Source organism: Gymnoscopelus braueri (genome assembly GCF_963280865.1).
Source record: "Gymnoscopelus braueri genome assembly, chromosome: 10".
NCBI classification, from domain to species: domain Eukaryota; kingdom Metazoa; phylum Chordata; class Actinopteri; order Myctophiformes; family Myctophidae; genus Gymnoscopelus; species Gymnoscopelus braueri.
The window spans coordinates 27,285,344-27,300,254 of record NC_137611.1 but is presented as its reverse complement, the minus strand read 5'-3'; the positions used below and the strand labels follow the sequence as shown (position 1 = coordinate 27,300,254).

The 14,911-nt window shown below is 45.3% G+C and overlaps 2 protein-coding genes across 3 annotated transcripts in view; one reads left to right on the top strand and one right to left on the bottom strand.

Annotated features, from left to right (window-relative positions):
- LOC308093487 (desmoplakin-B-like) overlaps positions 1-13,609 on the top strand; it is a 31,348-nt gene extending 17,739 nt beyond the window's left edge. Inside the window, exons 2-4 of the mRNA XM_080439825.1 lie at positions 5,713-6,969; positions 7,840-9,096; positions 9,890-13,609. Of these exons, the coding sequence (XP_080295951.1) occupies positions 5,713-6,969; positions 7,840-9,096; positions 9,890-13,114 (5,739 nt within the window). The 3' untranslated portion in view covers positions 13,115-13,609. The remainder of the gene's footprint in view (positions 1-5,712; positions 6,970-7,839; positions 9,097-9,889) is intronic.
- The window catches only part of ripk1l (receptor (TNFRSF)-interacting serine-threonine kinase 1, like), a 733,201-nt gene that overhangs the window by 173,437 nt on the left and 544,853 nt on the right, over positions 1-14,911 (bottom strand). The gene's annotated exons all lie outside the window — the stretch shown is intronic.

Sequence of the window (14,911 nt, the reverse complement as noted above, 5' to 3'; positions counted from 1 at the left end):
AAACTGTGCACACACACTCCCTGGATGCCAATTCCGAACTTCTGCCCCAAATTTTTCACATGGGCCTTTTATAGCGCCACCAGGAGGCCGATTTGTGCAAAACATATTTTTTGACAGTACTCCTACAGATTTTGTCCAAAAATCTCGCAAATCGGTACACAGTATCTCTATAGTCATTAAACAAAACTTTTCTTTCAGATTGTTCATATTTTCATCCTGATTGGCTAAAAATGGCTTCCAAAGTTTGCAGGAGTGCTCCATTTTCAACAAAATGCCTCAAATCATGAACACAGCATGCAATTTCGGTGAAATATTGCATGCATATTTCCACTATGCCGAGAAATGCCACTTGAAAAATTTCAAATCAGCCTCATGGTGGCGCTATAACAGGCCGATTCATGTTTTTACCTATAACTGCACCGATCTGTGTAAAACTTTGTATGCGCACTCCCTAGAGGTCAAGGAAAAACCTTTGCCCTGCATTTTTCCCATCTGCCTTTTATAGCGCCACCAGAAGGCCGACTTATGTAAAATACATTTGTTTATATTACTCCTTCCGATTTTATCCAAATTTCACTCAAATCGGTACACATGATCTCCATAGTCATGTAATCAAGACGGATGTGTTCCATCCTCATTGGCTAAGATTGACATCTAAAGTTTGCAGTAGTGGCTTGTTTTGAACAAAATTCCGCAAATCATGAACGCACCGTCCGATTGCGGTCAAACTTTGCACGCACATTCACACTATGTTGAGGAACAAATGCCACCCTTTTAACATTGGCCTGTTATAGCGCCACCAGCAGGTCTAATTTAGAAAAAAGAAATGTTGCACAAAATGCCTCAAACCATGAATGCAGTGTCCGATTGCCGTGCAAGGCCTAAGAACAAATGGTACCCTTTAAACATTGGCCTATCATAGCGCCACCAGGAGGCCACAATAACCTACCTGACCTGGCGGAGACCTGTGCTCCGAGGAGCACTTTTTCTAGTTATTTGTCTATTTCAACTGTTGAGAAAAACTTTTGCGCACCTAGAATAAAGGCTTAAAGGGATATTTCACTTTCAAAAAAACTTTTGGTCATTTTATCGTCTACTCACTCTTTTTTTTTACTCAGGATAAAAACTGTGGGAGGAGATGCGGTTCAAAGTATTGTTTATCTAGAAAGAAGAATAAAGAGTATAGAGTACTATAGTCTGGTTGCCACACTAACTAGACGCGTCGCAATTCTGGGAAATTGCAAAGTGTGGTTGCGCCGACGCCGGTCGCAGGTCTCCGCCGCCGGGACTTGAGGAATACGCTTGGAGGAATACCGTCGGAGGCCGCGCGACGTGCCATTCGAATTTGGTGCTGATTGGATCCTGCGTTCATGATACATGGCGTTTTGATTTTAAGAAATAGGCCCCTCCCACTAAATAAATAGGCCCCTTCCACAAATGTAGCGGGCCAATGACATCGTCCTGTAACTCCTGAGATCACCTGCTTTTCATTTTGAGAGGAGTGATCCCCCCAAAAATCTTGTTTTTGCATCAAACGGTTACGTTTTGCGCAGTTGTGGCGCCCCCTATGGATCAAAGTGGAAATGCTTTTGGTGATTTGTTGAGTAAACCACCCTCGACATGTGTACAGATTTTTGTGAGATTTGGACAAAATCTGTAGGAAAAGGTGCAAAAAGTGTGTTTTGAAGAAAATTCAAAATGGCGGAAAATCTATCCAGACGCAAATGGGCGTGGCCTACATGGGGAGTTGCGGCATGACCCAAGACGCGTCGCAATTCTGGGAAATTGCAAAGTGTGGTTGCGCCGACGCCGGTCGCAGGTCTCCGCCGCCGGGACTTGAGGAATACGCTTGGAGGAATACCGTCGGAGGCCGCGCGACGTGCCATTCGAATTTGGTGCTGATTGGATCCTGCGTTCATGATACATGGCGTTTTGATTTTAAGGAATAGGCCCCTCCCACTAAATAAATAGGCCCCTTCCACAAATGTAGCGGGCCAATGACATCGTCCTGTAACTCCTGAGATCACCTGCTTTTCATTTTGAGAGGAGTGATCCCCCCAAAAATCTTGTTTTTGCATCAAACGGTTACGTTTTGCGCAGTTGTGGTGCCCCCTATGGATCAAAGTGGAAATGCTTTTGGTGATTTGTTGAGTAAACCACCCTCGACATGTGATTTAAATTTGGGATCGATTGGACGTTTTGTTTGTGATTTTTGGCATTTTTGGTTAAACGGGCCCCTCCCACTAACTTTGGAAGCCAATTACGGACGAACGGTAAGGACTATCAAAATGCCGTTTGGATATATTTATCGCATGGGTGCATAGATGACCTGTACCGATTTGTGTGAGATTTGGACAAAATTTGTAGGAAAAGGAGCAAAAAGTGTGTTTTGAAGAAAATTCAAAATGGCGGAAAATCTATCCTGACGCAAATGGGCGTGGCCTACATGGGGAGTTGCGGCATGACCCAAGGAATCTAGGGGAAAATGTTTTTATTCTATGACCTATGGTTCAAGAGTTATAGGCCAAAAGGTAAAGTGGGCTCTTATAGCGCCACCATGAGGTCGACTGTTGTAATTATTTTTTTTATAATTAGGGCACTGGACTATGAACTTGAAGCCCGCGCGACGTGCGATTCGAATTCGGTGCCGATCGGATCCCGCGTTCGTGACGCGTGCCGTTTTGATTTGAGGAAATAGGCCCCTCCCACTAAAGAAACAGGCCCCTCCCACAAATGTAGCGGGCCAATGACATCGTCATGTCACTCCTGAGATCACTTGCTTTTCTTTTTGAGAGAACTGATCCCCCCAAAAATCATGTTTTTGTGTCAAACGGTTACATTTTGCGCATTTGTGGCACCCCCTATGGGTCAAAGTGGAAATGCTTTTGGGGATTTGTTGAGTAAAGCTCACTTGACATGTGATTCAAATTTGGGATTGACTGGACGTTTTGTTCGTGATTTGTGGGCTTTTTTGTAAAACGGGCCCCTCCCGCTAACTTTGGAAGCCATTTACGGACGAACGGTATGGACTATCAAAATTCTGTTTTGCTCCAGATTATCGCATGGGTCCAGAGATCATGTGTACAGATTTTTGTGAGATTTGGACAAAATCTGTAGGAAAAGGTGCAAAAAGTGTGTTTTGAAGAAAATTCAAAATGGCGGAAAATCTATCCAGACGCAAATGGGCGTGGCCTATATGGGGAGCTGCGTCATGACCCAAGGAATCCAGGGGTAAAGATATTTTCATTTTACGACCTACGGTTCAAAAGTTAAAGGCCAAAACGTAAAGTGGGCTGTTATAGCGCCACCATGAGGCCGACTGGTGTAATATTTGTTTCAATAATTTGGCAATAAACTATGAACCTTCCCTCAAAGTCTTGTAACTCTAGCCCTTACGGTTTCCGAGAAAAAAAAACTTGAATGGGAGTTTTTTCATTTTCCCATTAAAGTGGATGGGGAAATTTAATGCACTAATAAATCAATATCAATTAAAGTATGTAACCAATCTCTTAGCAAAGTACAAGCACAGGATTCCCGGTGAAGCCGGTCATTTTGACATATGGCACAAAATTGGGAAAAGTAAACTGTGGGAGGAGTAGTGGTTTGAAATATTGTTTATCTAGAAAGAATAAAGTTTATCTATAACAATACAATAGTCTGGTTGCCCACACTAACTAGACGCGTCGCAATTAAGGGCAATTGCAAAGTGTGGTTGCGCCCACGCGAGTCGTGGGTCGCTGCCGCCGGGACTCGAGGAATACGCCGGGAGGAATACGGTCGGAGGCTGCGCCAATTACATTGTCACGTCACTCCTGAGATCACTTGCGTTTCATTTAGAGAGGATTGATCCCCCCAAAATAAGTTTTTTGCATCAAACGGTTACGTTTTGTGATTTGTGGCGCCCCCTATGGATGAAAGTGGAAATGCTTTTGGAGATTCGTTGAGTAAACCACCCTTGACATGTGATTCAAATTTGGGATTGACCGGACGTTTTGTTCGTGATCTTTGGCCTTTTTTGTAAAACGGGCCCCTTTGCTAACTTCGGAAGCCATTTACGGACGAATGGTACGGACTATCGAAATTCCGCTTGGAGATATTCATCGCATGGGTTCAGAGATCATGTTTACCGAATTTTGTGAAATTTGGACAAAATATGTGGGAAGAGGAGCTAAAAGTGTGTTTTGAAGAAAATTCAAAATGGCGGAAAATCTATCCTAATGCAAATGGGCGTGGCCTATTTAGGGAGCTGCGTAATGACCCAAGGAATCTAGGGAAAAAATGATTTTTATTTTACGACCTACGGTTCAAGAGTTATAGGTCAAAACGTAAAGTGGACTGTTATAGCGCCACCATGAGGCCAAATGGTGTGATTATTTTTAAAATAATTTCGGACTAAATTATGAACCTCCCCTTCAAATCTGGTATCTCTAGCTCTTACGGTTTCTGAGAAAAAAATACTTGAAATCTAGTTTTTTCATTTTCCCATTCCCCGACATTGGGGGATAAAAACTGTGCGAGGAGATGCGGTTTGAAGTTTTTCAGTTTCTCTATAACAATAGTCTGGTTGCCCTGTTAGGGCAACCACACTAATAAAGTGGGACTGTGGCGCCCCCTATGGATCAAAGTGGAAATGCAGTTGGGGATTCGTTGACTAAACCACCCTCGACATGTGATTTAAATTTGGGATTGACCGGACGTTTCGTTCGTGATTTTTGGCATTCTTTGTAAAACGGGCCCCTCCCACTAACTTTGGAAGCCAATTACGGACGAACGGTAAGGACTATCAAAATGCCGTTTGGATATCTTTATCGCATGGGTCCATAGATCACGTGTACCGATTTGTGTGAGATTTGGACAAAATTTGAAGGAAAAGGAGCAATAAGTGTGTTTTGAAGAAAATTCAAAATGGCGGAAAATATATCCTGACGCAAATGGGCGTGGCCTATATGGGGAGTTGCGTAATGAATATTTGTATTCTATGACCTACGGTTCAAGAGTTATAGGTCAAAACGTAAAGTGGACTGTTATAGCGCCACCATGAGGCCAAATGGTGTGATTATTTTTAAAATAATTTCGGACTAAATTATGAACCTCCCCTTCAAATCTGGTATCTCTAGCTCTTACGGTTTCTGAGAAAAAAATACTTGAAATCTAGTTTTTTCATTTTCCCATTTTCCATTAAAGTGGATGGGGAAATGTAATTCACTAATAAATTAATATCAATTAAACTATGCAACCAATCTCTTAGCAAAATACAAGCACACGATTCCCGGTCAAGCCGGTCATTTTGACAAAACATAGTCACTCTAGCAGGTGGAAACCTCGTATGTACAAAACGGTAACTTTTCAGGAAATGAGGAAAAAGAACCTGTGTTCCAATTGATCCGATGTATTTATTACTTAGTCACAAGCTCTTGTTAATACTTTGCATTTGGTAAAAGAAAAAGAAGAAGAAAAAAAACATCTACAACCTCAACACATCGCAATGCGACACGTTGTGAGCTTTTAGATTTTTGTGTGACATTGTAGTATGATGAAATAGGGCATTAATTTACGAGTACAACAAAACATTAAAAAAAATGGAGATACAAGGTTCCTGCCTGACAGCAATGATTTACTACTTAGTGAAGATATATAATAAGCTGTTATCCCAATGTGACATGTGTCTATTTCTTTGTAGCTGTAACGGTGTGTTTTCTCATGTCTCCCCAGACATCCATGATGGTTCAAGAGTCCCAGAGCCACTACAGTGAGCTGGTGCTGGAGAAAGACACCCTGCTGACCAGAGTGAAACTGTTGGAGCAGGACAAGGCCCGCATGCAGCGCCTGGAGGAGGAGCTCAACCGCATCAAGATCACACTGGAGACTGAGCTACGAAACAAGCAGCGTCTGCAGGAGGAGAACACGGCCACCCGCAAGGACTTGAACCACCTGAAGAGCCAGTACGAGCTGAAAGAGAGTCAGATGAGGCAGTGTGACTCGGACGATCTCAAGCTCAAGGAGGCCACCAAGAGCAGCCAGGAGAAGGCCCGGGAGATCGGTCGGCTCACACACAGCCTGGAGGAGGAGGCGAAGAAGAGGAGAGCACTGGAGTTGGAAGTCGGCCAACTGAAAAGGATCCAGGCAGACCTTGAGTCCAAAAACGCGTCTTCTCTGGAGACCATTAACAGGCTCAAAGTGTCAGAGCAGGATATCCGTATCATCAGGGCGGAGCTGGAGAAGCAGACCGGAGAGAAGACCAAGACGGAGCAGAATTCCACCAGGCTGCAGAGCCGCACCCGAGAGCTGCAAAGCTCTCTGGATGCCATGGAAGCCGAGCTGGGGAAGCAGAAGAGGGCCGCCCAGGATGAGTTCACACGCAGGAAGAGGGTGGAGTCCGAGCTGGAGAGCATGACCAATACCTGCAGAGAGCACACTGTCACCATCAACACCCTGAAGACCCTTCAGGAGGAGGTGACCGGATCTGGCAGGAAACACGAGCAGGACCTGCGGGCCCTCCAGGAGGCCTTGGACAAGAGCCGTCGGGACCACAAGGTCACCGCAGAGCACCTGGCCCAGGCGACAGCGGAGTTAAAGACGCTGAAGCAGCAGCTCGTCCAGGAGCAGGCCCGTGTCCGTGAGGTCAACCTCCGTAATGAGACCCTGTACAAGACCATCGAGGAGAAGAGCCGCGTGTTGAACAAAAACACCACAGAGATCGAGAAGCTGAAGACTCTGACACAGAGCCTCACCAAGGAGAGGCTGAGGCTAGAAGAAGAGTTGAGAGCAGTGAAGCAGGAGAGAGATGAGCTGAAGTTGGGCAAGGACAGCGTGGACGGGGAGAGCTCGGCTCAGATCGCCTCCTTGCACGTCCAGCTCCAGAGCAGCAGCAGGACAACTCTGGATCTCCAGTCTCTCATCAAAGATCTGACAAAGGAGAGGGAAAAGCTTAAATTGGAAATAGAGAACACTCAAAAGCAATCCATTGAGGTATTTTTGATTGCTTTAACCGGATCAGCTCCAAATAATCCAGACTAATTTTGGTGAAAGTTGTCTTTGAAAATGTCTTGTGATTTTCATGATCGTGTTCTCAAAATGAATTAGATTTTCAGGCTTTGCACTACTATTTGCATGCGCTCTTTTGCTAATACTGCATGCATTCATATATTATACCACTTCACTACAGCAAATGTAGCTGCTCATAATAAGTGTGTAAAGTTACCGCAAATGTAGCTGCTCATAATAAGCATGTAAAGTAACAAGTTACCGCAAATGTAGCTGCTCATAATAAGCATTTATAGTTACTTCATAGATTATTCTATAACAACTAATTTGAATACATATCTATGGTATGTATCATGTCAGTGGATTCGTAAAGGGTTTCTGGAGGACTTAACTTCACTACTCCTCCACTATTGTTCATTATAACTATCATAAACAAAACATATAGTCACTCTAGCAGGTGGAAACCTCGTATGTACAAAACGGTAACTTTTCAGGAAATGAGGAAAAAGAACCTGTGTTCCAATTGATCCGATGTATTTATTACTTAGTCACAAGCTCTTGTTAATACTTTGCATTTGGTAAAAGAAAAATAAGAAGAAAAAAAACATCTACAACCTCAACACATCGCAATGCGACACGTTGTGAGCTTTTAGATTTTTGTGTGACATTGTAGTATGATGAAATAGGGCATTAATTTACGAGTACAACAAAACATTAAAAAAATGGAGATACAAGCTTCCTGCCTGACAGCAATGATTTACTACTTAGTGAAGATATATAATAAGCTGTTATCCCAATGTGACATGTGTCTATTTCTTTGTAGCTGTAACGGTGTGTTTTCTCATGTCTCCCTAGACATCCATGATGGTTCAAGAGTCCCAGAGCCATTACAGTGAGCTGGTGCTGGAGAAAGACACCCTGCTGACCAGAGTGAAACTGTTGGAGCAGGACAAGGCCTGCATGCAGCGCCTGGAGGAGGAGCTCAACCGCATCAAGATCACACTGGAGACTGAGCTACGAAACAAGCAGCGTCTGCAGGAGGAGAACACGGCCACCCGCAAGGACTTGAACCACCTGAAGAGCCAGTACGAGCTGAAAGAGAGTCAGATGAGGCAGTGTGACTCGGACGATCTCAAGCTCAAGGAGGCCACCAAGAGCAGCCAGGAGAAGGCCCGGGAGATCGGTCGGCTCACACACAGCCTGGAGGAGGAGGCGAAGAAGAGGAGAGCACTGGAGTTGGAAGTCGGCCAACTGAAAAGGATCCAGGCAGACCTTGAGTCCAAAAACGCGTCTTCTCTGGAGACCATTAACAGGCTCAAAGTGTCAGAGCAGGAGATCCGTATCATCAGGGCGGAGCTGGAGAAGCAGACCGGAGAGAAGACCAAGACGGAGCAGAATTCCACCAGGCTGCAGAGCCGCACCCGAGAGCTGCAAAGCTCTCTGGATGCCATGGAAGCCGAGCTGGGGAAGCAGAAGAGGGCCGCCCAGGATGAGTTCACACGCAGGAAGAGGGTGGAGTCCGAGCTGGAGAGCATGACCAAGACCTGCAGAGAGCACACTGTCACCATCAACACCCTGAAGACCCTTCAGGAGGAGGTGACCGGATCTGGCAGGAAACACGAGCAGGACCTGCGGGCCCTCCAGGAGGCCTTGGACAAGAGCCGTCGGGACCACAAGGTCACCGCAGAGCAACTGGCCCAGGCGACAGCGGAGTTAAAGACGCTGAAGCAGCAGCTCGTCCAGGAGCAGGCCCGTGTCCGTGAGGTCAACCTCCGTAATGAGACCCTGTACAAGACCATCGAGGAGAAGAGCCGCGTGTTGAACAAAAACACCACAGAGATCGAGAAGCTGAAGACTCTGACACAGAGCCTCACCAAGGAGAGGCTGAGGCTAGAAGAAGAGTTGAGAGCAGTGAAGCAGGAGAGAGATGAGCTGAAGTTGGGCAAGGACAGCGTGGACGGGAAGAGCTCGGCTCAGATCGCCTCCTTGCACGTCCAGCTCCAGAGCAGCAGCAGGACAACTCTGGATCTCCAGTCTCTCATCAAAGATCTGACAAAGGAGAGGGAAAAGCTTAAATTGGAAATAGAGAACACTCAAAAGCAATCCATTGAGGTATTTTTGATTGCTTTAACCGGATCAGCTCCAAATAATTCTGACTAATTTTGGTGAAAGTTGTCTTTGAAAATGTCTTGTGATTTTCATGATCGTGTTCTCAAAATGAATTAGATTTTCAGGCTTTGCACTACTATTTGCATGCGCTCTTTTGCTAATACTGCATGCATTCATATATTATACCACTTCACTACAGCAAATGTAGCTGCTCATAATAAGTGTGTAAAGTTACCGCAAATGTAGCTGCTCATAATAAGCATGTAAAGTAACAAGTTACCGCAAATGAAGCTGCTCATAATAATTAAGCATGCATAGTTACTTCATAGATTATTCTATAACAACTAATTTGAATACATATCTATGGTATGTATCATGTCAGTGGATTCGTAAAGGGTTTCTGGACCTCGTATGTACAAAACGGTAACTTTTCAGGAAATGAGGAAAAGGAACCTGTGTTCCAATTGATCCGATGTATTTATTACTTAGTCACAAGCTCTTGTTAATACTTTGCATTTGGTAAAAGAAAAAGAAGAAGAAAAAAAACATCTACAACCTCAACACATCGCAATGCGACACGTTGTGAGCTTTTAGATTTTTGTGTGACATTGTAGTATGATGAAATAGGGCATTAATTTACGAGTACAACAAAACATTAAAAAAATGGAGATACAAGGTTCCTGCCTGACAGCAATGATTTACTACTTAGTGAAGATATATAATAAGCTGTTATCCCAATGTGACATGTGTCTATTTCTTTGTAGCTGTAACGGTTTGTTTTCTCATGTCTCCCTAGACATCCATGATGGTTCAAGAGTCCCAGAGCCATTACAGTGAGCTGGTGCTGGAGAAAGACACCCTGCTGACCAGAGTGAAACTGTTGGAGCAGGACAAGGCCCGCATGCAGCGCCTGGAGGAGGAGCTCAACCGCATCAAGATCACACTGGAGACTGAGCTACGAAACAAGCAGCGTCTGCAGGAGGAGAACACGGCCACCCGCAAGGACTTGAACCACCTGAAGAGCCAGTACGAGCTGAAAGAGAGTCAGATGAGGCAGTGTGACTCGGACAGAGGCGAGACCGAGCGAGAGCGGAGCTCCCTGAGGAGCGAGGTGGAAAGGCTCATGAGGGAGCTGAGGAGTTTGGAGGAGAAGTATAAGAACAAGCTGCTGATCTCTGAGAAGGAGGCGTCCGAGCTGGTGCTGAAGAGAGACGCCCTGGAGAGGGAGCTAACCAGGCTGCAGCGGAGGCCTGACACCCTGTGCAGGCAGACCCAGACTGACGAGAAGTTCCAAGCAGTAGATCCCTCCAAGCTGGTGTTTGACGCCGTGCGCCGCAAGGTGACGGCCCATCAGCTGTGTGACTGTGGCATCATCAGCAAGTCCACCCTGGAGCTGCTCCTGAAGGGCAAGAAGTCAGTAGATGAGGTGGCTGTGGATATTCAGCTTAGTTTAAAAGGTACTGGCGTCATTGCCGGTATGACCCAAGGATCTCGGGGGAAAATGCCATTCACTGAAGCCAAAAACAAGGACCACATCAGCCCGCAGAGCGCCGTCATGCTGCTGGAGGCCCAAGCTGCGACCGGCTATATCTTGGACCCCATGTTCAATGAAAGGATGCCTGTGGACACTGCCTCTTCCAGGGGGCTGGTAGACACAGAAGACAGAGACGCTCTGCTAACAGCTGAAGCAGCCAGCACGGGCTTCAAAGATGCATACACTGGCAAAATGCTGTCTGTGGGACAGGCCCTGAAACAGGGTCGCATAGATAAGGAGACGGCCATCCGCTTGCTCCAGGCTCAGGAATCTGTCGGTGGCATCCTGGACCCTGTTCTGGGTGTGTTCCTGCCTAAAGACCTCGCACTTGATCGCAACCTTATTGATGAGGACCTCTATCAGGCTCTGAACAAGAAACCTACTTGTTATCTGGATCCAGTCACAGGGGAGAACACTACTTATAGTGATCTGAGGTCAAAATGTAGAATGGAGCCTGTATCTGGCCTGCTCCTCCTCCCCGGCCCAGAAAAGCCCATGACGGTAAAGGGACTCCGTGGCGAGGTTTCCATTACAGAGCTGGTCAACTCCAAGCTGTTGAATGAGAATGATTTGCAACAGGTCCAGCAGGGCAAGCTCAGTGGCAAAGACATCGAGGACAGACTCAAATCCTACCTCTATGGCTCTACCTGTATTGCAGGCATCTATGATGAGGCCAATGACCGAACCATTTCCTTCTACCAAGCCATGAAGGAAGGCCTGCTCATGAGAGGGACCACGCTGGAGCTCCTGGAGGCCCAGGCTGCATCTGGTTTCATAATTGACCCCGTCAACAACCTCTTTCTGACTGTAGAGGAGGCTGCAAAGAGAGGTCTGGTGGGCAAAGAGTTTAAGAACAAACTGGCGTCTGCGGAGAAGGCTGTCACTGGATACAAAGACCCAGCCACCGGAAAGACCATCTCCCTTTTCCAGGCCATTGATAAAGATCTAATTGAGAAGGGTCATGGCATCCGTCTGCTGGAAGCCCAAATAGCCAGTGGTGGAATAATTGACCCCAAACACAGCCACCGTATTGATGTGGAAGTGGCTTACAGCAGAGGCTATTTTGACGAGGAGATGAATGGGATCCTAACCTACGAAGGGGATGACACTAAAGGCTTCTTTGACCCCAACACCAAGGAGAACCTGACATATCTTCAGCTGAAGGACAGGTGCATTAAAGACCCCCGAACAGGCCTGGTGCTGCTCCCGCTGGAAGACAAGAATAAGCCCAAAAAATGTGAGGAGAGCCACACCAACGTCCTCCGCAAAAGGCGGGTGGTGATCGTGGACCCAGACACAGGCTTGGAGATGTCGGTGAGAGAGGCCTACCACCGGGAGCTGATCGACTATGACACCTTCCTGGAGCTGTCCGAGCAGGAGTGCGAGTGGGAGGAGATCACAGTTACGGGATCAGGCGGCTCTTCGCGCCTGGTAATCGTAGACCGGAAAACAGGAACTCAGTATGATATCCAGGACTCCCTGGACAAGGGCATCATCGACCAAAAAACTGTGGATGAGTACCGCAGCGGAACACTGACCCTGACCCAGTTGGCCGACTTCATTTCTAAACAGTCCAGCATCACCGAGATGACCCTCACTGCTAGCAATGTCGATGACTATGTCACCTGCAGCAGCCCCACGCTGTCTGCCCCGTCCTCCCCTACCGTGCGCAAACGTTTCAACAGCATTTCCATCACCCTCTCTCCACCTGACACGTTTGATGACCACAGTGCTGTGGCGGCCATCTTTGACACAGAGACCATAGAGAAGATAACGATCCTAGAGGGGCTACGAAGAGGCATAGTTGATACTATTACAGCGCAGAGGTTGCTAGAGGCTCAGGCTTGCACCGGGGGCATCATCAACCCTGCTACCGGCCAGAGGCTGTCTTTGCAGGACGCTGCCCATCAGGGCATTATCGATGATGACATGGCCGCTAAGCTGAAAGCTTCTCAGAAAGCCTACATGGGCTACGAGGATGTGAAGACGAAGAGGAAGATGTCAGTGGCAGAGGCTGTGAAGGAGAAATGGCTGCCTTATGAGGCGGGCCAGAGATTTATGGAGTTTCAGTATGTTACGGGAGGCCTGCTGGAACCAGGCACCGGTAGCCGTGTCACCATCGAGGATGCCATCCGCTGGGCCTGGCTGGACGGCCGAGGGGCCCAGAAGCTGCAGGATACTCGCAACCACCAGAAGAACCTGACCTGTCCCAAAACCAAGCTGAAGATCTCATACAAGGAGGCCATGGACAGCTGCATGGTGGAGGAGAGTAATAGCATGAAGATGCTGCAAGCTTCCTCCATGTCCTCCAAAGGCATCAGCAGCCCTTACAATGTCTCGAACCCAGGCTCTCGCTCTGGGTCCAGGGCTGGCTCTAAGGCCAGTTCCAGGAGTGGCTCTCGTAGAGGCAGTGTTGATTACTCTTCTTCTTACACCTACACCTTCTCTTCCAACACTAAAACCTTTAGCGAGGGCTCCCTTTCATAATATAACATAGACAGAAATGAAAATAGTTTGTGTTTGTTGCCAGTGGTTACTATGTGATTAATATACTTTTTTTTTATATATATGTGCTTAGGCCTTAGCAATAAAGCTTGGATGAAGTTAGCAGTACCTACTTTAGATTTGTCTTAAATTCTATTTACTGTTTTGATTGATTTAAACTGTGGGGGGTTTGGGTGTCTCAATATTCAACTTTTTAGATTCAGGCTGACACTTTATATAATTGTTTTCTTAGATAAAATGTTTAAGAATGTACATTTTAATATCTGACCTTGTCTTTAGTGATGAGTGTACCATCAATATCTCTATAATATTGTAATAGTATAATAATAAATCCGTCAGTTTCAGTTTGGCTGATACCATGCTGAAATTCTTTGAAAGAGAACGTTTTTGTTACTAGGAAATGCTGAAGTTCCACTATGCAAATGCTTGTTGACATGTAGTAAAATGCTTTTCTTATAACATGTAATGAAAAATAAAGTTTAATTGATTAGAATATATGTTTCATTTTCTTGATCTATAACATAGGGCAACAGTTTAACATGAACCATCCCATGGTTCAAGGAATCCAGAAACAATAAGCAGTATGTAGGCTATCTACCAATCATAGATTGATGTTCAGCATGTTACAGCAGCCATATGGTGTGATCATATCGTGTACAGTGAATGAAAGAGAGCCAAAATTGTGCTTTTTGTTTTGCCAAATGTTTTATATTGAGTTCCTAATATGATTCCCATGTCTGAAGATAATTATAGGGTGGTTAGGCCTGTCACAAGTATTACATAATCGACTGATTGCAATTATTTTTGCATAATTGCCAGAATCGTTTCCATGTTGAAAAATCTCCATACATTTTCAAACATTTTCAAAAATAGCTGAAATATCACCTAAGCCTTTTTTTTTTAGCATGTTCCAATGTTCAATGCCCAAAACACAATTAAATTGCAATTATTTATCATGATCGTGACAGCCAATCATGTAGTGTTTATGCTAGTCACAAGGTTATAGATCAGATCAGATATTTGGTCTGTCCTGCTGTGTATCATGTGTTTGTTCAGATAGTGGCTAGCCTACTATAGGGTAAGAATTAAGAAGAGTAACTGTGTTTAGGGGTATGTAGAACTTTCTGATTTGAAAGCCTACATGATAATTGACAATAGTTTTTAGTTGCCAATAGAATGAGAATTGGGGACACTTTCAGTGGTGCACAAAAACCTGCAGTACTCTTTTATATTTGTTTAATTATTATATTACAGTTGTATTTTTCTGGCCGTAATAATGCAAAATGTAAAAAATGGCACATATAGCTGGCCAGTGGTCCCAAAACGATGACTTTGTTTTATGACGCAACACCCACTTATACCTCTAGATAGCGCTAATTGACATGGTTTTAGGATCATTCAAGCGGCCAACCTGGAGTGAGGTAAGGTTTGGAGAAAGGCCGCACAGTGAACACATTAGCATGGAAGACAAGAACCCGCTTTAATGATGTTTGTTGAGACACATATTAATATAATGAAGCAAAAAAGGTAAAATATATAAGATATTTAAGTCTTAAACACAGTTAAACAACGTAACTGGCATATTCGCCTTTGTGTTGTGAAGATTGCTGTATGACATGGAATAGTCCATGGAATAGTTCAGGGAGTGTTGGAATGTTTGGGTCGTAAATAATTAAACAAGTCATTCTTTCAGACAAATGACACGTTATGCAATCCCACTCCAACACTGTCAAACAAACAAGCCGATATACAGAATGCCAGAGGTCATCATCATGCACA